Source organism: Sphaerodactylus townsendi, unplaced genomic scaffold, assembly GCF_021028975.2.
Source record: "Sphaerodactylus townsendi isolate TG3544 unplaced genomic scaffold, MPM_Stown_v2.3 scaffold_19, whole genome shotgun sequence".
In the NCBI taxonomy this organism is placed as follows: Eukaryota; Metazoa; Chordata; class Lepidosauria; order Squamata; family Sphaerodactylidae; genus Sphaerodactylus; species Sphaerodactylus townsendi.
This window is the reverse complement of record NW_025950352.1, coordinates 1,895,752-1,922,724: the sequence shown is the minus strand read 5'-3', so window position 1 is coordinate 1,922,724 and position 26,973 is coordinate 1,895,752. Positions and strand designations below refer to the sequence as shown.

General features: G+C 53.9%; 1 protein-coding gene across 2 annotated transcripts; it reads left to right on the top strand.

Annotated features, from left to right (window-relative positions):
- Window positions 1-1,467: 1,467 nt before the first annotated feature.
- Window positions 1,468-26,957, top strand: ADCK5 (aarF domain containing kinase 5). 2 transcript variants are annotated; one of them, XM_048482615.1, is made up of 15 exons: window positions 1,468-1,564; window positions 10,107-10,210; window positions 12,631-12,780; window positions 13,947-14,022; window positions 14,860-15,060; window positions 15,712-15,852; window positions 16,299-16,412; window positions 16,950-17,081; window positions 20,146-20,229; window positions 20,543-20,624; window positions 22,288-22,366; window positions 22,489-22,580; window positions 23,644-23,902; window positions 25,252-25,365; window positions 26,705-26,957. In XM_048482615.1, the coding sequence occupies exons 1-15, from the start codon at window positions 1,547-1,549 to the stop codon at window positions 26,817-26,819; spliced, it is 1,761 nt and encodes a 586-aa protein (XP_048338572.1). In that variant the 5' UTR covers window positions 1,468-1,546; the 3' UTR covers window positions 26,820-26,957. The 2 variants fall into 2 exon arrangements, with proteins under 2 accessions (XP_048338572.1, XP_048338573.1); XM_048482616.1 differs by lacking the exons at window positions 1,468-1,564; window positions 10,107-10,210 and having other exon boundaries at window positions 12,729-12,780; window positions 14,865-15,060.
- The last annotated feature ends 16 nt before the right edge of the window (window positions 26,958-26,973 follow it).

Here is a 26,973-nt window from a genome sequence, read left to right as displayed (position 1 = left end):
TCTCAGTCTGGGGTCTTTCATAGCACCTGCTGCTTGATCCTTGAGAGCCAGCGTGGTGTAGTGGTTAGGAGCAGGTGCACGCTAACCTGGAGAACTGGGTTTGATTCCCCACTCTGCCACTTGAGCTGTGGAGGCTTACCTGGTGAACCAGATTACCTTGTGCATTCCAACACATGCCAGCTGGGTGACCTTGGGCTAGTCACAGTTCTTTGGAGCTCTCTCAGCCCCACCCACTTCACTGGGTGTTTGTTGTTGTGGGTGGGGAGGAGATTGCAAGACCCTTTGAGTCTCCTTACAGGAGAGAAAGGGGAGGAATATAAATCCAAACTCTTCTTCTTCACTGGAGATGCCAGGGATCGAACCTGGGGCCTTCTGGGTTTGCTTCTGAGCCATGAATTGTGCCCGCTGCACTCTGGGACACGGGAAATGCAGTTGTATGGCAATCCATTCCTGGCCTGCTCGGCTTCCTCTTCACAGGACTACCGAATTGTGACACCAGAGGAGCAGCCCAGGGCTGACATTCTGGCCCCCTTAAGAGCTGGGGCTCAGGTGAGCCAGGAGGAGGGATCTGGACCTTTGTGAGCAGAGATCACAGCTCCTGCCGGCAGCCTCCTTTTTTCTATCCCAGGAAAGCCAGGAAAATATTCACAGCCGGGGAATTCCAAGCCCTGCCCTGAGCTAGCCTGATCTTATCAGAACTGGGAAGCTATGGAGGGTCTGGCTGGTTTAGCACCTGGATGGGAGACCTCCAAGGACCTCCTGGGTTGGCCAACCACCCCTGCATAACTTTTGCTTGACCTCGTGGCCCAGGCCACCCAGATCTTGGAAGCTAAGCAGGGTCAGCTCTGGTTAAGACTCAGAGGAGAGACCTCCAAGGACCTCCCGGGTTGTTAAGCATGGCCAATTGGCCACGCTGGCAGGGGCTGATGGGAATTGTAGTCCATGAACATCTGGAGTACCATAGGTTCGCCACCACTGCATGGGATTGCCGTAAGTCACCTGTGATTTGACAGCAGGCGGGGGAGAGGGGTCGTAATAGGACCCGGGAGTCAAGCTGTGCCAGACCACTGGACTACCGATGCGAGTGGGAATTTCTCTGGGGGGGACAAGCAGCTTCCAATTGCAATTCCTTGCGACCAACGGGGGGGGGGAGGGGAGAACGCGCTTGCACGCCGTATCGTGTGAACGTGACAGTGCCAGGCACGATGCGAGTTCCAGGCTCATTTTTCCCTACCCGGCGGAGAAGCTCTGCTTTGATGACGCGCGAGCCTGGTGGGCGGGGCTCCGCTGGGCTCAGCTCCTCCCCCGAGGAGGGCTAAGGCGCGGCTCCGCCCATCAGGTCACGGAGGAGGCGTTGCCCCCGGGGAATGCGGGGCCAATGGGCGCGCGGAGAGGAGCGGCGAGACGACAGGGCCGATGGCGTCAGGGGCGGGGCCTGCGGGGCGGCGGGCCAATCGGAGCGCGGCTGGGCTGGCGGGGCGGCCCGTGGCTGAACCGCGGCAAGGACGGCGGGCAGGCTGGAGCTCGTCAGGGGCAGAGCGGAGCCATGGAGCTGCGCCGGACGGTGAGCAGGATCCCTCGCCGCCCGCCCGCCCTCCCTCCCTCCCCCGGGGAGCCGCACGTGTGAGTGCGCTCGGGCGTTTAGTCGGACTCTGGCAATGGAGCCGCGTCAGTTCGCTTGGCCTACCTCGCAGGGCTGCTGTGAAGACCACGCGGCCGGGAGGCGGGGAGGCTGCGGGGGGGGGGGGCAACCGCCTGCGCGAGCCCACCATTGGCCGGCTTCCTCGCCCGTGCCGCTTGGCCCCTTGCCCCCACCCCCCACCCCGACGGAGCCTACCTTGCAGGGAGCCGCGGGACGCCCGTCCGCTGGCCTGCTTTGCTGCCGTCCCCTGTACGGAGCGGACCCGTGACTCGGGGGTGGGGTCCGGCTGCCACCCGGCAGAGCAGGATCGGGGCGGGCACAGGAGCCTGGCAGGAAGAGCCCTGAGCCGCCCTCCAAGCGGGCACCCGCCCTGTGCCCATCGCCAAGAAGCCCACGCCCCACCACTCTTCCTGCCACACGTGGGGTGGAGGGCGGCAGTGCCCGGGGGGCTGCCCTTTGCTTCAGATTGAGGCGGGCTGGGGGTACCGGTCTCCTGCCACCCCAGGCCAGTCTGCAGTCCAGTGGGCCCGGCTGGCACTGCCAGAGCACCGCTGCCGCACTCGGGGAAGCTGGGCAGGCCGGGGGTTCAACCCAGCCTCCTGCTGTGGACCTCAGAGCCCCCTCCGGGCACAGGGAGGAAGAGGGTGGGTCCGGACCCTCTCCTCGAGTGACAGGCGGCACACGACCTCCGCACGCCAGCAGGCTGCCTTTGCCCGGTCAGCTGACTGGTGCCCACTGTGCGCCCAGCTCCTGGATGGCTTTGGGGCCCCCCGGGGGCGAGCCACTCTCATGACCGCACAGACACTCCAGGAGAGCGTTGGTGTCTCTTTTGTGCTCCTGCCCAGCAAAGGTGCCCACTGCTGGTCTCACAAGCCGCCCTTCTTGGAAGCGGCCCTGGCAGGGAGACGGGGTCCCGGCTGCCACCCTTGTGCCCTGCAGTCAGAAAAGCCCACGAGGCTTGCGGGTTGAGCCTGCGGTTTCCAGGCAGGGCAGTGTGCCCGGCTGCGGCTGGGGAGGCCTTCCCGGCCGGTGTCTACAGAGGAGCAGGCACTCTTCGTGGTGGGTGCTGCTCTGATGCCGGCAAGGGCCGCAGTAGTGGCGTAGAGCTCGTGTATCTAATCTGGAGGAACCGGGTTTGATTCCCCGCTCTGCCGCCTGAGCTGTGGAGGCTTCTCTGGGGAATTCAGATTAGCCTGGGCACTCCCACACACGCCAGCTGGGTGACCTTGGGCTAGTCACAGCTTCTCGGAGCTCTCTCAGCCCCACCTACCTCACAGGGTGTTTGTTGTGAGGGGGGAAGGGCAAGGAGATTGTCAGCCCCTTTGAGTCTCCTGCAGGAGAGAAAGGGGGGATATAAATCCAAACTCTTCTTCTTCATATTAAGAAGGACCTTGCAAAAAGCAGCAGCTGCCACGGGTTCGAAGTAGCCCTCTGGATCTTGGCGGCGGGGGGAGAGGTCGCATGCACATGGCAAGGAGAGGCCGTGCCACTCGCCTGCGACTCTAGCAGGCTCCAAAGTGTTCGCCTGCTGCGGGATTCGATCCTGGGAGGATCCCTGCTTTCATTCTGTTAAAGGTCCAAGTGTTCAGCTTTTATTTTTGTGGAGTTGCAGTGAAGAAGAAGAAGAAGAAGAAGAGTTTGGGTTTATATCCCCCCTTTCTCTCCTGCAAGGAGACTCAAAGGGGCTGACAATCTCCTTGCCCTTCCCCCCCCCCACAACAAACACCCTGTGAGGTGGGTGGGGCTGAGAGAGCTCAGAAGAACTGTGACTAGCCCAAGGTCACCCAGCTGGCGTGTGTGGGAGTGCCCAGGCTAATCTGAATTCCCCAGAGAAGCCTCCACAGCTCAGGCGGCAGAGCTGGGAATCAAAGAGCCAGGGAGAAAGCCTGGCGGGAAAGCTCTATCTTACAGGCTCTGCAGAAACAACTCAAGTCCCTCAGGGCCCTGATCTAATTCAAGAGCATATTCCACCAGGTAAGGGCCAGGACCAAAAAGGCCCTGGTCCTTGTTGAGGCCAGCCAGATGGTTTTGGGGCCAGGGATTACCGGAAGGTTTTCCTCCAAGGAGCGGAGGGGCCAGTAGGGCAGTATGGGGAAAGGCGGTCTCTAATGTATGAACCGTCTCTCTGCTTCCGTCCTATATGGCAGTGATGGCGAACCTTTTCGAGACCGAGTGCCCGAACTGCGACCCAAAACCCACTTATTTATCGCAAAGTGCCAACACGGCAACTTAACCTGAATACTGAGGTTTTGGTATAGAAAAAACGGTTGGCTCCAAGGCGCACATTACTCGGGAGTAAGCTTGGTGATAGTCGGTGCCTTTGCTTTGAAGCAACTGTGCAATGCTTCGAACGGGTGAATCCCGACCCTAGGAGGGTTTACTCAGAAGCAAACCCAATTGTCAGCAACTGAGCTTAGTCCCAGGTAAAGGATGGTGCTTCAGTTCTTCCCATGAAAATCGGTGGGGTTTAACAGCGCTTAACAGGGTTACCTACACTGCTCCCCCAAAACCAGGTCTTAGGCTTAATGCTAATAATCTCCCTGAAAAGTTACACTGTTATCACGTGATGAACTCTGGGCGTGCGTGCCCACAGAGAGGGCTCTGAGTGCCACCTCTGGCACCCGTGCCATAGGTTCGCCACCACTGCTATATGGACTCTCTAAAGTGGCTGTCAGTAAACACCAACCATAAAACCAGTGGGAAAACATGAGCAAGTCAGCAGAGCCGTGTGAGTCATCTGTCCGTCCCTGTGGAAAGGGTGAAGTGCATTGAAATAGAGCAGTGTTGGCGAACCTATGGCACGGGTGCCAGAGGTGGCACTCAGAGCCCTCTCTGTGGGCACGCACAAATAGAGTCCCCCCCCCCCACATATTTAGGCTGGCCTGGGCCACTGGGCTCAATGATTATCTTAAAGCCTAAGACCTAGTTTCGGGGAAGCAGTGTAGGTAACCCTGTAAAGCGCTGTTAAACCCCACTGATTTTCATGCGAAGAACTAAAGCGCGATCCTTTACCTGGGAGCGAGTTCGGTTGCTGGCAATGGGCTTGCTTCCGAGTAAACCCTCCTAGGGTTGTGATTCACCCATTTGAAGCGTCGCGCGGTTGCTTCAAAGCAAAGCCACCAACTACCACCAAGCTTACTCCTGAGCAATGCGCGCCTCAGAGCCAACCGTTTTTTCTAAACTAAAACCTCAGTATTCAGGGTACATTGCCATATTGGCACTTTGCTATTAATAAGTGGGTTTGGGGTTGCAATTTGGGCACTCGGTCTTGAAAAGGTTCGCCATCACTGAGAGAGAGAGAGAGAGAGAGAGAGAGAGAGAGAAAGTCTCTGCTCCAAGAACCCTTTGAGAAAAGACCGATCAAATTGCTTCAGCACAGCATCTCAGCCTGTTGCTCTGGCTGTTGCAGCACCATTTTTCCAGCCACGTCTCCAATCTGTGTCTCTTTTGACACGGGTTTCGGTTTGTTGCTGCTCAGTTCTGCCTGTCACGGATTTCAAACAGTGGTGCGGATGTCTTGTCGAAGGCTTTCACGGCCGGAATCACTGGGGTGCTGTGGGGTTTCTGGGCTGTATTGCCATGTTCCAGTAGCATTCTCTCCTGACGTTTTGCCAGCCACAGATGCAGGTGAAACATCAGGAGAGGATGCTTACAGGTCTGGCTCCTTCCAACCCAGAAGCCCTACATACTAGGAGCAGAGGTTCTGTTTGCAGCAGTGACTTAGAGGAGGTTAGAGAGCTCCATGTATTATCTAATCTGGAGGAACCGGGTTTGATTCCCAGCTCTGCCGCCCGAGCTGTGGAGGCTTCTCTGGGGAATTCAGATTACCCTGTACACTCCCACACACGCCAGCTGGGTGACCTTGGGCTAGTCACAGTTTCTCGGAGCGCTCTCAGCCCCACCCACCTCACAGGGTGTTTGTTGTGAGGGGGGAAGGGCAAGGAGATTGTAAGCCCCTTTGAGTCTCCTACAGGAGAGAAAGGGGGAATATAAATCCAAACTCTTCTTCTTCTTCTGTAGGACGAGGCAGAAATCAGAGATGGGGGTGGCTTGCGTCTTCCTATGGGCGACATCAGGTCCCAAGTATGAGTTTGTTGACACTCCTGATTTTCAGGAGCGCTGGGGTTACAATCAACATGCAGATGCCTGCATTCCTAAGCTTTGCCTTCCTGCAAGGAAACTCTCTGGCTGTCATAAGAACACAAGAACTAGCCTGCTGGATCAGACCAGAGTCCATCTAGTCCAGCTCTCTGCTACTTGCAGTGGCCCACCAGGTGCCTTTGGGAGCTCACGTGCAGGAGGTGAAAGCAATGGCCTTCTGCTGCTGCTGCTGTTCCCGAGCACCTGGTCTGCTAAGGCATTTGCAATCTCAGATGAAGGAGGATCAAGATTGGGAGCCATAGATCGACTTCTCCTCCATAAATCTGTCCAAGCCCTTTTTCAAGCTATCCAGGTGAGTGGCCATCACCACCTCCTGTGACAGCATATTCCAAACACCAATCACACGTTGCGTGAAGAAGTGTTTCCTTTTATGAGTCCTAATTCTTCCCCCCAGCATTTTCAATGAATGCCCCCTGGTTCTGTCAAGGCCCGAATGTAGATCTTGGGTACTGTGAGAAGCAAGAAACCCTTTTTAGCAGAAAGACGGTCTGTGGGCCAGCTGTTCTCTCGCCTCGAGCTGTCCTGTGTGATAAAATGTCCCCAGAGACCTTGACAGCTACAGTTGTGCTGGGAACAAGGGATCAAGGTCTCTGCCCCCCCCTCCTTTTCTCAGGGCTCTTCTGCCAGCTGTAGCTGGAACATCCTGGCTGTTGGGTTGACGCTGATCAGCCAGTGTGGCTGTATCAGCAGGCGTGGCCTTTGGCATTGCCGAGGCCTGGGGATGGGTGCCCAGCCGGCCATCTCAGCTTGGGGGTGGTGAGGGCCCTCTGTTCCTTGCTGACGATGAGCATGCATCTCTCTCTGAAGAAGATTAAGATGTTGGATTTATACCCCACCTTTCTCTCCTGTAAGAAGACTCAAGGTGGCTGACAAGCTCCTTTCCCTTCCTCTCCCCACAACAGACACCTGGTGAGGTAGGTGGGGCTGAGAGAGTTCGGAGAGGCTAGCAACTAGATCCAGAGGTGGGATCAAACTGGGACCTCACGGGTTCCCGAGAGGAGGTTACAGTGGTGGCCCCATGTGTGTGTGCCGAGAGGGGGGGTTTCTAATGGAGTGATTTCACCACGTGATTTTTGCCTTGGATTCGCCCCCTCCTCTCAGCAGTAGCAGCGCGCCAGGAGCAGAAGCAGTCCCACTTGGGGGGGGTGCACAGGCGTGCGTGGCAGCCTGCGCCTGGGTGGATTCGTTTCCAGCCCAAGGACCCGGTAGCGGTGGCTGCGTCCCTTACCACAAGCCCGCCCAGGAATACCCACGCCCAAGAATGCCCATTGCCACGCCCCAGTTGTGCCCGCCCAGCCCCATTGGCGCTACGCCCACAGTTTGACTGCCTGTGGGAACCTGTTGCTTCAAAATTTTTGGATCCCACCCACTGGACTAGGTCCAAGGTGCTCAGCAGAGATAGCCCAGGAATGGCTGAGCATCCAGTTCCCACTAGATAAACCCTCTGCCACTCAGGTGGAAGAATTTGGAGATCGAAGGCAGTTCTCCAGATTAGAATCCCACTGCTCTTGGCTCACTGCACCACATGGCTCTCTGGCTCCTGGGCTGATAGGAGCACTTCCTTGAGGCAGGCTGTGGGCAGGTCACGATGTTTTATATTCCTTTGGTCTGTAGCCAGTGGGGAACTCCGGAGGGGAGGGGCCGGTACGGGTAGTGCAGACGCTCCACAGAGGCCCAGTGGCTGCCACTGAGTGTTGCCACCCATGAGGGGTTGTGTGTGTGTGTGTCCTGTGGCTCAGTGAGTGAGCAACAGCTTTGCACGTGCCGTTCTGGCCTTGATGAAGCAAGGGCGTGATTCAGCATCAGCCGCACGTTCGTTCGTGTGTGCTGACTCAATGGCCAGGCGCACCCTTTGGGAGACGTGGGAGAGAGGGCCCTGATCCTGGAGGGCGTGCCGAGCCCCTTATGCTTTTGTTGGGGCACCTGCATTACGGGGGGGGGGGGGGGGCAAAGAAACAGGGCAGTGATTTGGGGCGGAGCAGTGGGCCTGCAGCTCCCCCCCCCAATTGTCCTTCTGCCTTAATCCCCTACGGTGGCAGGCGCTTTTGAAGAAGAAGAGGAGGAGGAGGAGGAGGAGTTTGGATTTATATCCCCCCCTTTCTCTCCTGTAGGTGACTCAAAGGGGCTTGAGCATGCTATCTGGAGCAAGGAGTTTCTGTTTGGGGCTGTGTAGGGATGGGTGGAGGAAGGGGAACGTGAGGATGGGGTGTGAGGTCTGAAAGAGTGTGCATTGGGGAATGCTTGTAAATTTCGTTGTGCGTTCACAAGAAGAAGAAAGAAGAAGAAGAAGAAGAAGAAGAAGAGGAGGAGGAGGAGGAGGAGGAGGAGGAGGAGGAGGAGTTTGGATTTATATCCCCCTTTCTCTCCTGCAGGAGACTCAAAGGGGCTGACAATCTCCTTGCCCTTCCCCCCCTCACAATAAACACCCTGTGAGGTAGGCGGGGCTGAGAGAGCTCCGAGAAGCTGTGAGTAGCCCAAGGTCACCCAGCTGGCGTGTGTGGGAGTGCACAGGCTAATCTGAATTCCCCAGATTCCCTCCACAGCTCAGGCGGCAGAGCTGGGGAATCGGACCTGGGACCTCAGGGCTAGATACACGAGCTCTTAACCTCCTACGTACACTTAGTGTACTCAATGTGTGGCTACTCCAAGTGAGAGAACCTGGCTGTGTTTTTTGGGGGGGAGGCACACGTAGCAGGAAGGATGCAGAGTGGCAGAAACATGGGTGTTGTGGAAGGGAAAGGAGCTTGTAAGCCCCTTTGAGTCTCCTTACAGGAGAGAAAGGGGGGATATAAATCCAAACTCTTCTTTTTCTTCATTGCATGCTGTCTGGGGTTTTAGTTTTTTTGCCACGCATCCACATGGACACACGTTCACACCCCATCCGGGTCCCGTGTGAATCTGGGGGACAGAATTGCCCTCTGCCTGATGATTCCTGTTCTTGTCACTTTAGCATAGTTATTGGCAGATTAGCGTGATTCGAATCCAGGAGCAATTTAGAAACCGACTTGATTTCTCAGGAGGTGAACTTTTGAGCATCAAATAGCTGGCAGAAGGGGCTTTGGCTCTCAAAACTTATAGCCCAGAAATCTTATGGGTCTCTGGTTTAAGGGAACATTTTAATCATTTTTTTTATCTGAGACTTCCAGCCCTGCCCAGCCACCTTTGAAATGCTAATACCGGTAGTGAGAGACAATGGGACGGGTTACGCCCCTCCCCTCCCAGGTATCCCAGATTTGAAGGTCTCAGAAAGACAGAAGAGGAATACCTGGAGCCAGCAGGAAACGCTTTCTTGACCCAGACTGACCAGGTCACGAGGGAGGGGCCTGGGAACTGATCAGACTTTTGGGAACAAGGAAGAAGCTCTCTTCTGGCTGAGACCAAGGAAAGGGACAGAGTTCTAATTTGCACTTTGGACAGGGCAACCATTTTGACCATGTACTCGCCCAAGGTCATCTTCCAGGTAATAGAGAATCTGAGGGCAGCTCAAATGTCTTAATCTTAAGACCCTACCTTATTTTAACTGCTGATAGGGCGTGCCCTACCAGGAGAGACTTAGGGAGCTGGGTATGTTTTGTTTGGTGAAGAGAAGGTTAAGGGGTGACATGATAGCCATGTTTAGATATTTGAAGGGATGTCACGTTGGGGAGGGAGCAAGCTTGTTTTCCGCTGCTCCAGGGGATAGGACCAGGAGGAATGGGTTCAAGATGAAGTGAAGGAGGAGGAGGAGTTGGAGGAGTTTGGATTTATATCCCCCCTTTCTCTCCTGCAGGAGACTCAAAGGGGTTTACAATCTCCTTGCCCTTCCCCCCCTCACAACAAACACCCTGTGAGGTGGGTGGGGCTGAGAGAGCTCCGAGAAGCTGTGACTAGCCCAAGGTCACCCAGCTGGCGTGTGTGGGAGTGTACAGGCTAATCTGAATTCCCCAGATAAGCCTCCACAGCTCAGCCGGCAGAGCTGGGAATCAAACCCGGTTCCTCCAGATTAGATACACGAGCTCTTAACCTCCTACGCCACTGCTGCTATAAGTGCTATACGTGCGTGTTAAATTAACTGAGGACAGACAGAAATGTGTGCCTGTAACATACGCCCAGAGACGAAGGCTGCATCTGTTTTACTTCTCCATTCAGAGAAACCAGTTTCACCTCTCGAGCATCAAAGAGGCAAGGTGGCTAGAATGGCCTCAAATGCCCTCTTGTGGCAGTGAGTTCCACGTGCATAGCCTTCGGCCAGGGAGTTGCTCCATCAGCTGAGTCACTCCCTGCTGCAGCCCTTTTAACCACAGCTTGCGTGTCGCCTTTACAGGTCCAGATCTGCCGTTTCCATCAGCTTGTGCTGCAATGCAAGAAGGACCCCTGGCTACTGTCGGCCCCCCGTTGCAGGCATCGCTCGGGTGCCCAGCTCTCCAGGTACGAAGGAACGTGTAGAGCAGGGATCTGCAACCTGCAACTCTTTCAGCCTTACACTGCGGCTCCACGTGGCTTGGAGGTTGGAGGGTACTGTGGGCACGTCCCTCCAGTCCTCCAGAGCAGCGCTGGAAGGAAAGGTGAGTGGAGGGGCCGAACCAGAGGTGGCTTCGTGCGTGAGGGCGCCGCTTTTTGTATCCTCTCCACTCACCTCTACTTCCAGTGCTGCTCTGGAGGGCTGGAGGGACACGCACACGCTGCCCTCCGACCCCTGGAGGCATGTCCCTTCAGAGCCGCCGCCATCCCCCCTCTGCCATCCCTGTAGCCGCCACCCCCCCGCCCCATGGAGCTGGCGGCTGCCTGCTCAATCAGGCAGAGGGGGTTTCCTTGCCTGGTGCCGCTGACTCCTGCAGCGCGAGACATGGCGGCGCCGGACAGGCCGCGGCTGCCCTCCCCCCTCTCCCCCACGGAGCAGTGCTGGAAGAAAAGGTGAGTGGAGGGGCCGAACCGGAGGCGGCTTCGTGCGGAGCCGCCTCTCCGGCTCGGTAGACCTTTCGGGGCCATGGAAAACCGGTCCAAATGGCTCTTTGGGTGGAAAAGGTTGCCGACCGCTGGTGGAGAGGGAGCCCTGCTATTCTGGGTCTGACAGCTACACAGGGCTTTCCTTCCGCTCTCTGACTCGCCGTGTCGCAGGCAGGTGCCTCTGGGATCCCTGATGTTAAGACCGGAAGAGGAGTGAAGTTAGACTCCTCACAGTCTGATGGAGCAAGAGCCCTCTGTGGTGGCCTACGGGCAGACCCTCGATGGGCTGCCTCCATGAAGCAGGAGGGACAAAGCGATGGGTGAATGCTGTTTCATTCCTGCCTGTTCCACCTAAAAAGATTCCACCTAAGCATTAGGAAGGACTTCCTGACGTTCAGGGCTGTTCGACAGTGGAATTCGCTGCCTCGGAGAGTGGTGGAGTTTCCTTCTTTGGAGGCTGGGTGGCCATCTGTCAGGAGTGCTTTGATTGGGTGTTGGCAGGGGGTTGGACTTGATGGCCCCTTGGGGTCTCTTCCACCTCTAGGAGTCTACGATTCTTTCTGTTGCCTTTTAAGAGTCTGCAGCACATTCTGTTTTCTGGACGGCAAAAAGAGCTCTTCTTCGGCAAAAAGAGGCGGGAGGGGGGGCGGTCTTTGCCTCTGGGAATTTTTTTTGAAAAGTACTTTATTAAATTAAAACATGAAAAGTTTCCAGATTTGAAGGAAAGAAGAAGAAGAAGAAGAAGAGTTTGGATTTATATCCCCCCTTTCTCTCCTGCAGGAGACTCAAAGGGGCTTACAATCTCCTTGCCCTTCCCCCCTCACAACAAACACCCTGCGAGGTAGATGGGGCTGAGAGAGCTCCGAGAAGCTGCTTGACCTGCAAGGTCACCCATGCAAGCTGGGCGTGTGTGGGCCACCTGAGTCTGACAATCTGAATTCCCCAGATAAGCCTCCACAGCTCAGGCGGCAGAGCTGGGAATCAAACCCGGTTCCTCCAGATTAGATACACGATTAGAAACAAGGTTTACAATATCTTACAATATCTGACATAGCTTCAATTAATTAACAAGAAAGAAAAAAAGAGAAAGAAAAAGTTTTTGTGAAAAGGTTATTCATAGAACCCTAAGTGAGCACGTAAATATCATTCAAATATTTATTTATTTATTCTTTCGATTTCTATACCGCCCCATCCCCGAAGGGCTCAAGATATTGTCTTCTATCTTCATCTTGAGAAGACTTCGTCAGTGAATCCTATACTGTTCTATTACTTTTTATCGATTATTCAAAGAAAAGAAAAGAATTTTTTTTTTGTTTTAATAGGAAGAACAGGTTAGTCAGTAATATTATGAACGTTATTTGGTATATTCTATCCCAGTGGTGGCGAACCTTTGGCACTCCAGATGTTATGGACTACAATTCCCATCAGCCCCTGCCAGCATGGCCAATCAGGCTCCATTAAAAAATTCCCAGAGGTGTTAACTAGGAGGATAGAACCGTGGTGGCGAACCTTTGGCACTCCAGATGTTATGGACTACAATTCCCATCAGCCCCTGCCAGCATGGCCAAGTGTCAACCTTTGGCACTCCAGATGGCCAAGTGGGCATGCTGGCAGGGGCTGATGGGAATTGTAGTCCCACTGGAAGGACCGCCTACCGATATCTATCCTGGATTAACATCCACCTGGAGGCCAAAGGTTCACAATTAACTGTATTCATCCTCTACTAGTTAATAATTTGGATTTTTAATGGAGCCTGATCCATTGACCTAACCTTTATTCCAGGTTTGTCACCTGTGGATCTCTCTGCTCCAGGGAGGGCACCAGTTTGCCGCTGTGTTTTGGCATCTCTCTTTCTCAGCAACGCAGCTTCCCGGCTGACCCCTTTCCCGATCTCTCCCCAGCTCCGCAACGCCACGGAGGCTGCTGAAGAGGATGTTCCTAGGGGTGGCGCTGGGGCTCCCCCTGGCCGCCGGGGTCCGCTATGCCCTGGCTGAGAAGCAGGAGCGCCGGAAGATGAGGCTGCTGGGGGACGGCATGGGCCGCTTTGCCAGGTGGGTGCCGGCTGCCTGCTCTCTGGAGCGAGAGGTGCGTGAGGGAGAGGGAGGGAGGCCGGTGGTGATTGGGATCCCCAAACCCCAGACACGGCTTCAGGGCTGCGGCTCCGTGCAAGAGCCTGTGTTTTGCATGCAGAAGGTCACAAGTTCCATCCCCATCAGGAACTCTAGTTAAAAGGACCAGGCAGGAAGAGATGGGACTGACCTCAGCCTGAGATCCCCGGTGGCCCCCTGGGGGAGGGGGAGGGGGGAGCTGCTGCCAGTCTGAGTAGACGAGATTGAACAAAGTTACAAGGCAGTATAAGAAGAGGAGTTTGGATTTATACTGCCCTCTTCCTCTCCTTCAAAGAGACTCAACAGAGGGGTTTGCTAATCCCACTTTCCTTCCCCCCCTCCAACAACAAACTTACCCTGTGGAAGTGGAACGGGGGCTGAGTGAAACTCCAGCTAACTATGACTATCCCAAGGTCACCCAGCTGGGTGTGTTGGGAGAGCACAGGCTTATCTAGTTCCCCAGATAAGCCTCCACAGCTCAAGTGGCAGAGGGGGGAATCAAACCTGGTTCTCCAGATTAGAGTGCACCTACTCTTAACGACTACACCACGCTGGATATATATATATATAATTTATTTATTTATTTATTTATTCTTTAGACTTTTATACCACCCTATCCCCAGGGGGCTCCGGGCAGTGTACAACGTATAGACATAATACAGTCATAAATAACTAAAACCGTTAAAAGCAGCTATAGAAACAATAAAAGACTAAATATAATAAGAATAATAAATATAAATATGAGTGGCGTCCGACAACCCCGTTTTCAAAATCCTCTCCCAAGGGGGAGGGACGGCAAGTCCCATTAGGTGATAGAAGGCCCAGGTGTAGAGGGCCAAGAAAAAAAGAGGGGGTTGTGTGTTTATATAGCAGGACCATGAAGGAGGGTGTGGGAGGGCACTCTGTGCATGCACAAGCGAACAGTGTACATTCCAGGGTGTCCAGAGCTTGGCATGCAACCAGATGCCATTTGGCTTCACTTGGCATCCTGCCCTTTGGCCAAGACACCGTGTGCACAGGCCGGCCGGCTGGGACGAAGAAGCAGGCCCTTGAAGGGGGTGTGTCTATCTGGGTGCCTGAGTCTGAAAGGGGTTTCTCTGCTCTCCCAGGTCGCTGGGGCTGGGAATACAGATCTCCCTGGATTACTGGTGGACGGACCACGTCACGCTGAGAGGCCTGGATGAGGTACAGCACCAGCAAGTTGGACTACTTTTTCTGAGCTGCTTGGGATCAGACAGGCCCTTCGTATGATGCAGAATGCCTACGAGAACAGTAGTGGCACATAATTGCCGAACAGGTTGAAATCCTCACGTGAGTTCTTCAATTACAGCCCCGCAAGCGGCAACAGTGGAACGCCAAGCGCGGGGCTGTAACTGAAGATCTCACGTGAGGATTTCATGCCTGAAATTATGTGCCACTACTGCCTCGCATGCGTGGATTTCACCATCATACCACTTGCTGATAAGTATCAGCTTTATTGACTTTCCATATTGGTTTTGCGGTGTGTGGACTGAGATCACACCGCAGTTTCTTTCACTCAATGAACTTTAAATGAATAGGAAAGAACTTTATACTATATCTTTTTCTGTTATTATTGCACTGATTTATGTCCATTGAATGGACTAATATAATTGTTAACGTTAATATAGTGTCATCATTGAATACGCTTCCTTGAGTTACGGCAAGTTTCTTGTTCGGGATTAGGCTATCCCGGTTCATTGACTGTTTCCTTTGGTTTACTTGCCGTGTTCTTTCCGTTACAATGAAGGTAATGCAGGCTCTCTGGAGAGAGGAAGGCCAATTTTGCAGCTCCCTGTTGCAGATCCCTGTATGTTGAGAGTGAAAACGTCAGGAGCCCATCTAGGGCGGAGTTTCCTCCCTGGTGTTGGAGCTGCAGAAGGGTGTCCTGGGAGGGCGGGGCCAGGGCAGCCTGGAGTTTCTGGCTGTGGGGCTGGAAGGGAGGCAGGACCTGCTAGGAAGGAGCTCACGGCCTGCCCCTTGTGCCGTCCTCCCTGTCGTCAGAACAGCCTGGAGTATAAGGACCTCGTGTCAAAGTGCCACCAGCGGGCAGCGGACACCATCGTAGACGGCGCCATCCGGAACGGGGGTCTCTACGTCAAGCTGGGCCAAGGCCTGTGTGCCTTCAACCACCTGCTCCCTCCCGAGTACGTCCGAACGCTGCGGGTGCTGGAGGATCAGGCGCTCAAGCGCGGCTACAACGAGGTGAGCCAGATGCCCACCTGTTTGGGGGGGGGGGTGCTTTGATGGTGCCTTCCTGCCTGGCAGGGGGTTGGATAAAGTGGTCCTTTTTTGACCAGGGGGCATCCATTGAAAATGCTGGGGGGAAGAATTAGGACTAATCAAAGGAAACACTTCTTCACGCAACGTGTGATTGGTGTTTGGAATATGCTGCCACAGGAGGTGGTGATGGCCACTCACCTGGATAGCTTTAAAAGGGGCTTGGACAGATTTATGGAGGAGAAGTTGATTTATGGCTACCCATCTTGATCCTCCTTGATCTGAGATTGCAAATGCCTTAACAGTCCAGGTGATCGGGAGCAACAGCCGCAGAAGGCCATTGCTTTCACCTCCTGCACGTGAGCTCCCAAAGGCACCTGGTGGCAGACCCATAATTGGCGTAGTGCAGCAGAGAGCTGGACTAGATGGACTCTGGTCTGATCCAGCTGGCTTGTTCTTATGTTCTTATGACATCGCCCAAGGTTTTCTGTTTTGGTTTTTTGGGAGCACGCTTGTTTTTATGAACCGTGTGTGAGGCAATGCAGCGGAATACCTCTTGTAAAAATACTTTTGAAAACATTGCGGGGGTCTTAAGGCCCTCTTCTGACCCAGTTCAGCATCTTGCTGCTGTCACAGGTGGACGAGCTCTTCTTGGAAGACTTCAATGCCAGGCCCGACCAGCTCTTCCCGGAGTTCGACTACCAGCCGATAGCTGCTGCCAGTTTGGCCCAGGTACACCGAGCCCGGCTGCAAGACGGCACTGAGGTAGCTGTGAAGGTGAGTGCCGCATGCTCTGGCTTGCAGGAGCAGCAGTGGCGTAGGAGGTTAAGAGCTCGTGTATCTAATCTGGAGGAACCAGGTTTGATTCCCAGCTCTGCCGCCTGAGCTGTGGAGGCTTCTCTGGGGAATTCAGATTAGCCTGTACACTCCCACACACGCCAGCTGGGTGACCTTGGGCGAGTCACAGCTTCTCGGAGCTCTCTCAGCCCCACCCACCTCACAGGGTGTTTGTTGTGAGGGGGGAAGGGCAAGGAGATTGTCAGCCCCTTTGAGTCTCCTGCAGGAGAGAAAGGGGGGATATAAATCCAAACTGTTCTTCTTTCAAGCGATACCAGCTGCATCTCAAGGCCGGGGGGCCATGGGCAACATCGGGGTGCTTTGCTTTGCAGCTGCGAGCCCCTTCCCCTGGATTCTCAGACCACACTTTTCCTCTTGCTCCGCAGGTCCAATACATTGATTTGCGGGACCGGTTCAATGCGGACATCTGGACCCTGGAATTGCTGCTGCAGATCGTAGAGATGATGCACCCCAGTTTTGGGTTCAGTTGGGTCTTGAAGGTACGCGCCTGTTAGGTCTCAGACCCTCAAGCCAACAAACCAGGGTTTGGCCATGCTGGCAGGGGCTGGTGGGAATTGCAGTCCATGAACATCTGGAGAGCCGCAGGTTGCAGACCCCTGCAATAAACGGACTCTGAAGTATTGATCAGTAGCGTTGATTGAGCAGGCATCGAGGCACCGCTCTGGCAAAGCAAGTTCTGATGAAGCTGGCATTTACAGTCCCCTTTATCTCCCAAGCAAGCCCCCCCCTCCCGTTTCCCCAAGAATTCGTGAAAAACAGCTCTTTGTTTGCTCTAAGCACGCTAGCAGATAGCAAGAGAAAGCCACCTGGCTTCCTGCCCCATGAGATAACAACGGCAACACTGTTCCCATGGGACAAGGGGGCCAGGGGGAGCCTAGTTGTCGCCGAGCATGTGAAGCCATAAAGCAAAGATCAAGGAAAGAATGTGCAGATGGCACCGGTTACATCTAGCAGGCTGTAATAGGGAAGGCTCCTGCGGCAGTTATGTTGTGACTTCATGCTCGTTCCCTCTGCAGGACTTGAAGGGGACCCTCGCCCAGGAACTGGACTTTGAGATCGAGGGACACAATGGGGAACGCTGCGCCCGTGAACTGGAGCATTTTGACTTTGTGGTGGTTCCTCGCGTGCACTGGGACAAGAGCAGTAAGGTGAGGTTTGGAGGGTCGCTCACTGCCAGGGGGGAGGGCTGGAGTGGAGGAGGGCTGTTTGCGCGGAAGCCATTCCCCACCCTGGCTGCTGGAGGGTACCGTTCGCAGAGGGCCAGTTCTTGCTGTCTGCCCCCGTTCGGAAGATCTCTGTCTTCCTTAAATGTAAAAATAAAACAAAAACAAAGTAAAAAACCTGCAGTCCATATAAGACCTTTTTTACTAACAACTTCCAAAGGACACATAACAATACGTCAGCTTCTAAGTTTATTATATGGCTCCATCATGATATACAATTTTTTTTTTAGTATTTAAAAAGGGGAACAAAAGTTCCCCCATATGTAACGGGTTACTTAAGGTCATGCTGCTTCAAATGCTCTTTTTGGCATAAGCATTTTATTGTCATTGTGCACGCACAACGAAATGTACAGCAGCATTCCTCGATGCACACAATTTCAGACTCATACAACATACTCATACAATTTCATACAATACATCATACTCATACAATTTCAGACTCATACATCATCCTCACTTCCCCCTTCCTCCACCCATCCCGACACAGCCCCAAACACATCAACACGAAGCCACGGAGTTCAGCATCGCCACAGCTCTAGAGTAGAAGCTGTCTCTAAGCCTCTTTGTCCTAGATTTGATAGTCCTGTATCGCCTACCAGATGGTAGCAGTTCAAAAAGAGAGTGTGCCGGATGAGACGGGTCCCTCAGAATATTTTGGGCTTTCTGTAGGCTTCGGGAATTATAGAGTTCTTCCAAGGAGGGGAGAGGGCAGCCGATAATCCTCTGTGCAGGAGTGATCACCCTTTGGAGCGCCTTCCTATCTGCCACTGTGCAACTGGAGAACCATACACAGATGCAGTAGGTGAAGACACTCTCTATAGCACAGCGGTAAAAGGACACCAGGAGTTTTCCATCCAGTTGTTGTTTCCTTAAGAGTCTCAGATAGTACAGTCTTGGCAATAAAACAATTCAACTCCAACTGTGCCTAATTACTCACTGAATCAGCAAGACACAAAGTTTATTTTTTGGGAGGAGAACATAGGGAAAAAAATTGTCTGTCTTTGTGTTAACTTGAGAGAGAAATTTAAGATGTCAAATTGTGTAGGTTAACTCATACTGCCTTGTCAGAGCGTCTGTGGCTAGTCATCCTCAAAAGGGCCCAGTGTTTGTGTGCACAACGTTCAGTTCTCAGGTGTTCCAAACACTTGTACATCTTGGGGGAGATCATAAGTTCCAGAAAGGCTGTATCCAAAGGCCGGAGCAGGTATGAGCTCATCTTTTGTGGAAAGAAAACAAGGATGATTGGATGGACGCAACAAGGATGATTGAGGGACTGGAGCACCTTCCCTATGAGGAGAGGCTGCAGCGTTTGGGACTCTTTAGTTTGGAGAGGAGACGTCTGAGGGGGGATATGATTGAAGTCTATACAATTATGCATGGGGTAGAAAAGGTTGACAGAGAGACATTTTTCTCTCTTTTTCACAATACTAGAACCAGGGGGCATTCATTGAAAATGCTGGGGGGAAGAATTAGGACTAATCAAAGGAAACACTTCTTCACGCAACGTGTGATTGGTGTTTGGAATATGCTGCCACAGGAGGTGGTGATGGCCACTCACCTGGATAGCTTTGAAAGGGGCTTGGACAGATTTATGGAGGAGAAGTCGATCTATGGCTCCCAATCTTGATCCTCTTTGATCTGAGATTGCAAATGCCTTAACAGTCCAGGTGATCGGGAGCAACAGCCGCAGAAGGCCCTTGCTTTCACCTCCTGCACGTGAGCTCCCCAAGGCACCTGGTGGGCCACTGTGAGTAGCAGAGAGCTGGACTAGATGGATTCTGGTCTGATCCAGCTGGCTTGTTCTTATGTTCTTATGAGGCTGAACCATAGAAAGGAGTTGCCCTTTCGAAGTTGGGTTGCATGGCAAAACAGCGCCAAAGAGAGAAGATCTAGGAACAGAAGGCAGCAGGGGATTCAAGCACCTTCCTTTCCCCCATTACTATAATGCCCTAACCGATTATTTATTGGGGTGTTGGTGGGGTTTTCGGGCTGTATGGCTGTGTTCCAGTCGCATTTTCTCCTGAGGTTTCACCAGGATCTCCTCTGAAGATGCCAGCCACAGATGCAAGCGAAACGTCAGGAGAAAATACTACTGGAACGCAGCCATACAGCCCGAAAACCCCACCAACACCCCAGCGATTCTGGCCGTGAAAGCCTTTGACAATAGATTATTTATTTATTATTATTTGATTTGATTTAATACCCCATTCTCCCTGAGCTAACAGGCAGCTAACAGGCATCATTTAAAACAGGCGTAAAGACTAAATTAGTATATAAAACTCGCATACAATTCTCCTGGTGGTGATTTGAAACAGGCAAATGAATTGCCCACATGAAATCCCACCTCTGCCCGATGTCATAAAGGAGGAGGGGGTTTTTTTAGGTTTTTTCAGGGCCAACGTAAATTCATAAAAGGCCTCGGCAGCTTTGATCATGAGCAGGGTGGAAATGGAGCCGCTGCGGTTTTCCCTGAACTGTCTTTGTCTGCAAAGATTAGTTCAACTCACCGACACACGTGTAATTAGCATGAATAAAATTAGTACTTTGTTTTGGGGTGTTGATAATTAATCATCTGACCCAGACAAGGTAGGCTTGAGTTCCAGGGGTCTGGGTGGAAGGATCCCCTTTGGAGCAGCAGTGGCGTAGGAGGTTAAGAGCTCGTGTATCTAATCAGGAGGAACCGGGTTTGATTCCCAGCTCTGCCGCCTGAGCTGTGGAGGCTTATCTGGGGAATTCAGATTAGCCTGTGCACTCCCACACACGCCAGCTGGGTGACCTTGGGCGAGTCACAGCTTCTCGGAGCTCTCTCAGCTCCACCCACCTCACAGGGTGTTTGTTGTGAGGGGGGAAGGGCAAGGAGATTGTCAGCCCCTTTGAGTCTCCTGCAGGAGAGAAAGGGGGGATATAAATCCAAACTCCTCCTCCTCCTCCTCTTCCTCTTCCTCTTCTTCCTCCTCCTCCTCCTCCTCCTCCTCCTCCTCCTTTCCAGCGGGTCCTGACAGCTGATTTCTACGAAGGCTGCAAAATTAATGACGTGGAAGGGATCCAGAGGCAAGGCCTACACTCCAAGGATGTGAGTTTGGGGGAAACAAAAAAAGCAGGGAAAGGGTGGAGGATTTTCTTCTGCTCCCATGAAGTGCGTGGGCTGAAAAGCCGACCTCCTTCCAACTGCCCACCTGCTCCTTTCGGGTTGCACTTATGGGGTTGCCACCTTTCACGTGAAGCACCCCCTGCTGGTCATCCTTGGGGTAGTGTGAAATGAGCCCCTGCCCACCTCGCTCACTACCAAGGGTGGAGTTTGGGCTCTGGCTGCCCCCACGGTCTGGGTACCAGCAGCCCCCCAGCCCCAGCTGCCCATGTGAGTCTGTCTCTCTCTGGACTTGCAGGCAGCGTGCAAGTTAATCCAGATGTTCGCGGAGCAGATCTTCTTCACGGGGTTCATCCACGCAGATCCTCACCCGGGGAACGGTAAGAGAAGGCGCACCTGGAAGTACAGGCAATCAATTTCCATCTCGGGCATTGCCGATTGGATTGGGCTGTGGGGCGGGGATGCCCCTCAAAAGACTCATCTGATATGGGTATAAATGGGTGAGTATAAATGGGAAGTTCTCACAATGGAGAGATGTAGGGAGTGGTGTACCCCAAGGATCCGTTTTGGGACCAGTGCTCTTTAACTTATTCATAAATGACCTGGTGATGATGATACCAAATAATGTCGGGTGGTGAGAACCACAAAGGATTGCGAAGAGCTCCAAGCAGACCTTGATAAATTAGGTGAGTGGGCTAAGAAACGGCAAATGCAGTTCAATGTAGCTAAATGTAAAGTGATGCACATAGGGGCAAAAAATCCAAACTTCACATACACGCTACAAGGGTCAGTGCTATCAGTCACAGACCAGGAAAGGGATTTGGGCGTCTTAGTTGATAGTTCCATGGGAATGTCAACTCAATGCATGGCAGCTGTAAAAAAGGCAAACTCTATGCTGGGGATAATTAGGAAAGGAGTTGATAATAAAACTGCAAAGATTGTCATGCCCTTATATAAAGCAGTGGTGCGACCGCACTTGGAGTCCTGTGTCCAGTTCTGGTCGCCGCATCTCAAAAAGGATATCGAAGAGATAGAAAAAGTGCAGAGAAGGGCAACGAGGATGATTGAGGGACTGGAGCACCTTCCTTATGAGGAGAGGCTGCAGCGTTTGGGACTCTTTAGTTTGGAGAGGAGACGTCTGAGGGGGGATATGATTGAAGTCTATACAATTATGCATGGGGTAGAAAATGTCGACAGAGAGAAATTTTTCTCTTTCTCACAATACTAGAACCAGGGGGCATCCATTGAAAATGCTGGGGGGAAGAATTAGGACTAATCAAAGGAAACACTTCTTCACGCAACGTGTGATTGGTGTTTGGAATATGCTGCCACAGGAGGTGGTGATGGCTACTCACCTGGATAGCTTTAAAAAGGGTTTGGACAGATTTATGGAGGAGAAGTCGATCTATGGCTCCCAATCTTGATCCTCCTTGATCTCAGATTGCAAATGCCTTAAACCAGGTGCTCGGGAGCAACAGCCGCAGAAGGCCATTGCTTTCCCCTCCTGCATGTGAGCTCCCAAAGGCACCTGGTGGGCCACTGCGAGTAGCAGAGTGCTGGACTGGATGGACTCTGGTCTGATCCAGCAGGCTAGTTCTTATGTTCCTAAGGCCATTGCTTTCACATCCTCCACGTGAGCTCCCAAAGGCACCTGGTGGGCCACTGCGAGTAGCAGAGTGCTGGACTAGATGGACTCTGGTCTGATCCAGCTGGCTCGTTCTTATGTTCTTACGATAATCTGCTGCTGTCAGTGGCTGGAAGAAACAGGATCCTGTGCACAGTGTGTTGTAAAGGGGCTTGGGGCTTGTGGGAAACCTGGAGGCCCTAGGATGGGAGAGGCTGGGCTGGCCTGCTGTGTCCTCTCAGTCGTCCTGTTAGTGGTCTGTCCACTGAATGACTGGAAGAGCCACCTGTGGGGCCCAGACTAGAGCAGCGCCTTCAGGGGCCCTCTTCTCATGCGCTCTCCTCTCAATGTGGGTTACGGTGAGGGGGAAGTTGTCCTGGAGGAGATTCTCCCTGACGTGCTGCCTTTCTCCTCCGCAGTTCTGGTGCGAAAGGGCCCAGACGGGAAGGCCCAGCTTATCCTCCTCGACCACGGCCTCTACGAGATCCTCCACGAAAGGTAATAACCACCGAGCAAGGGCGGGGCTATTCCCAGCGAGGGTTCCCCGCCACAATCCAGGGTGAGTTCCTGTCTCCAGGGCCCCTCTGCCACGCCTCTGATTCTTCTTGTGGCTCCGGCAGAGACCGCGAAGCCCTGTGCAAGCTCTGGCGAGGCATCGTCTTGAGGGATGACGCGGCCATGCAGACGTACTCCAAACAGCTGGGTGTGAAAGGTGAGCGGGCCGGCTGGGCTGCAGCCACTGCAGTGCCACCCCCTCCGCCTGGCTACGTTGGCCGGACTAAAACGGAGAGCGGGTGGCTTGCCTGGGGCAACAGTCTAAGGAGCCTATTATGGTACTCAGAGGCACCACGGTACCCACCGAGTGTTTTTAGAAAGTGGGCAAGACCACCAAGGCAGAGGTGGGATCCAGCAGGTTCTCACAGGTTCCCGAGAGTAGGTTACTAATTATTTGTGTGTGCCGAGAGGGGGTTACTAATGGGTGATTTTGCCACATGATTTTTGCCTTAGTTACGCCCCTCCTCTCAGCAGTAGCGCGCAGAACTTGAAGCAGTCTAGTAGGAGGTGCATCGGCGTGCGTGTCAGCCTGCGCCTGCGTGCATTCATTTCCCGCCCAAGGACCGGCGCAGCGGGTGTGTCCTTGCCACAGCCCTGCCCAGGAATGCCCCGCCCCCGGAATGCCCGGCCATGCCCCTGTCATGCCCCGCCCAGCCCCATTGGCGCTACGCCACAGTTTGAATCCCACCACCATGGGAACCTATTAAAATTTTTGGATCCCACCACTGCACCAAGGGTTTGATTGGCTGTGCAGGTTTATGAAAACATTAGCTTTAAAAGGGGCTTGGACAGATTTATGGAGGAGAAGTCGATCTATGGCTACCAATCTTGATCCTCCTTGATCTGAGATTGCAAATGCCTTAGCAGACCAGGTGCTCGGGAGCAGCAGCCGCAGGAGGCCATAGCTTTCACCTCCTGCCTGTGAGCTCCCAAAGGCACCTGGTGGGCCACTGCAAGTAGCAGAGAGCTGGACTAGATGGACTCTGGTCTGATCCAGCTGGCTTGTTCTTATGGATAGCTGCTGCCACGGCCCAAGGGTCTCCACCAAGGCAGCCATTTTGTGGCTGCCTCCTGCAGCTGCCATTGCCTGGCTCTGCCCCCCTCAAGATTCCAGAGTTGCCCACAGTCCCCAAAAGGTTGGCACCCCCTGCGCTAGGTTGCCCTGGGGAAGGAGGAGGCGACCTTTAGCTCTTCAACCCCTCCCTGCCCCCTTCTCGTAGCTGAGGACTACTTCCTGTTCTGCGAGATCCTGCTGCAGCGGCCCATCAACATGGCCCAGCTGGCCCTGGCCAACATGTTGACGCGGGAAGAGACGGCCTACATGCAGGAGATGGCCAAGAACCAGTTCGACCGCATCATGCAGGTGTTGAAGGACCTCCCGCGCTCCATGCTGCTCGTCTTCCGCAACATCAACACCGTCCGGGGCATCAACGTGGCTCTGGGCGCCCCTGTGGATCGCTACTACATCATGGCCAAAAGGTGGGCGGGACATGGCAGTCAGATGGGGCCTTATTGAACGGAGAGGGCTGGAGCACCTTCCTTATGAGGAGAGGCTGCAGCGTTTGGGACTCTTTAGTTTGGAGAGGAGACGTCTGAGGGGGGATAGGATTGAAGTCTATAAAATTATGCATGGGGTAGAAAATGTGGACAGAGAGAAGTTTTTCTCTCTTTCTCACAATACTAGAACCAGGGGGCATTCATGGAAAATGCTGGGGGGAAGAGTTAGGACTAATAAAAGGAAACACTTCTTCACGCAACGTGTGATTGGTGTTTGGAATATGCTGCCACAGGAGGTGGTGATGGCCGCTAACCTGGATAGCTTTAAAAGGGGCTTGGACAGATTTATGGAGGAGAAGTCAGTCTCTGGCTACCAATCTTGATCCTGTTACTGAAATTTTTCGATCCCACCACTGCCCACGCCGTTTAAGGGTTCAAGCAGAAGTGGCGTTTACCATGCCGAAGAGAATCACGGAGGGGCGGGGCTTTCTGGACCACTGGGCAGCCAGCTTGGCAAGGCGCAGGGAGACAATCGCGAAGGCATGAAATTAAAACCCCGGTGAAATACAACACAGGAAGGACCACAGATTGCAGGGCTGCATCGCAAAGCACTGAACGTTTTCTCGGTTGTGGGCTAGAGGGGGGCTTCCCCCACCAGCCCAGACCCTGCTTGCGGAGCGAAGAGAAATGGCCTACAGCTGTGTGAGCTGTGGAGGCTTCTCTGGGGAATTCAGATTAGCCTGTGCACTCCCACACACGCCAGCTGGGTGACCTTGGGCTAGTCACAGCTTCTCGGAGCTCTCTCAGCCCCACCCACCTCACAGGGTGTTTGTTGTGAGGGAGGAAGGGCAAGGAGATTGTCAGCCCCTTTGAGTCTCCTGCAGGAGAGAAAGGGGGGATATAAATCCAAACTCCTCTTCTTCCCCTCCCCCTCTCCCCCTCCTCCTCCTCCTCCTCCTCTTCTTCTCCTTCTTCTTCTTCTTCAAGAGCCAGCGTGGTGTGGTGGTTAAGAGCAGTGCACTCTAATCTGGAGAACCAGGTTTGATTCCCTGCTCTGCCACTTGAGCTGTGGACTTTTTAACTGGTGAACTGGTTTTTTCTCCACTTGGAGCCTGCGGGGTGGCTGTGGGCTAGCCACGGTTCTCTGGACTCTCCCCACCTGCCTCACAAGGTGTCTGTTGGGGGAAGTTGAAGAGGAAAGGAGCTCGTAAGCCGCCTTGAGTCTCCTCACAGGGGAGAACGGCAGGGTATAAATTCAAAATTTTCTTCCACTCTTGTTTGAGTCCCCTTTTGGTCCACAGTGTTCCGACTGATATCTGTCTCCCCCTCAGTGCCGTGAAGTGCTGGAGTCGAACCCTCGCCCAGAAGCAGCTGGGCCTCAGCCGAATCCTCTTCCGCTGGATCAGCACGGTCTGGGCAAGCCTCAAGTTTGAGTTTGTGCTCAGGTAAGATTTTTGCACCCTGACCTGGACGGCCCCGGCTAACTTAGCAGGGTCGGCCCCGGTTCGTGCTTGGATGGGACGTGGCAAAGGGAGTCCAGGGTTGCTACGCAGAGGCCGCAACAGCAAACGGCCCCCTCTCCCCAGGGGGTTGCCCCAACTCCACTGCAACTTGATGGCTCTTTACACACACAGTGATGGCTCGGCTGTGGCCTGAGCAGAGGTGGGATCCAGCAGGTTCTCACAGGTTCCCGAGAGTAGGTTACTCATTATGTGTGTGTGCCAAGAGGGGGTTACTAATGGGTGATTTTGCCACGTGATTTTTGCCTTAGTTACGCCCCTCCTCTCAGCAGTAGCGTGCAGAACTTGAAGCAGTCTAGCAGGAGGTGCCCTGGCGTGCGTGGCAGCCTGCGCCTGCGTGCATTCGTTTCCGGTCCAAGGACCGGCGCAGCGGCTGCGTCCTTGCCACAGCCCCACCCAGGAATGCCCCGCCCCCAGAATGCCCGGCCACGCCCCCGTCATGCCCCGCCCAGCCCCATTGGCGCTACGCCACAGTTTGAATCCCACCACCATGGGAACCTGTTACTAAAATTTTTGGATCCCACCACTGGGCCTGAGGGCCAGGCTGACCCTGTCCCATCAGGTTTTGGAGCAGCAGTGGCGTAGGAGGTTAAGAGCTCGTGTATCTAATCTGGAGGAACCGGGTTTGATTCCCAGCACTGCCGCCTGAGCTGTGGAGGCGTATCTGGGGAATTAGATTACTCTGTGCACTCCCACACATGCCAGCTGGGTGACCTTGGGCTAGTCACAGCTTCTCAGAGCTCTCTCAGCCCCACCCACCTCACAGGGTGTTTGTTGTGAGGGGGGAAGGGCAAGGAGATTGTCAGCCCCTTCGAGTCTCCTACAGGAGAGAAAGGGGGGATATAAATCCAAACTCTTCTTCTTCTTCTAAAAAGAGCCAGTCTTGGTCAGCATTTGGCTAAGAGGCCAGCAAGGCAATCCAGGGTCGCTGTGCAGAGGCAGGCAACGGCAAACTACCTCTGCTTCTCTCTTGCTTTGACCTGGATGGCCCAGACTCATCATAGCTCAGAAGCTAAACAGGGTCAGCCCCCCTGGTCAATACTTGGGCGGGAGACCACCGAGGAAGTCCAGGGTTGCTCGGCAGAGGCAGGCAATGGGCAACCCCCTCTGCTAATCCCTTCCCTTGAAAACTGCATGAGAGTCATGTGGTACTTCCCCCCCCCCCACCTCTCTGCTAGAAGAGGGGCTGCTCCCCATTGAGAAGAGAGCAACCCCAGCTTCGGGGCCGTGAAACTGACCCTTGCATCCCCCCCCCTGCCCCCAGGCTGCAGGTAGCCTCCATGAGGCTAACTACCTCGTTACTGCGTTTCCTGGTTTTTGTGGGATTCCTGGACGAGACCGAGGAGCAGCAGCAGATCTACGAGTACCTGCAGGCCTAGGCTGGCCGGAGCCCACCTGGATCAGTCCCTCGCAAGCTGGATGACTGAGGCTGCCTGGAGGGTGGGGGCCGGCTTTGCTGTTCAGAATGGCAAAAGGACGGTCTACTGTAATAATAAAATCCTAGTATTTTATTGGCACTCGCCTATGAATTGT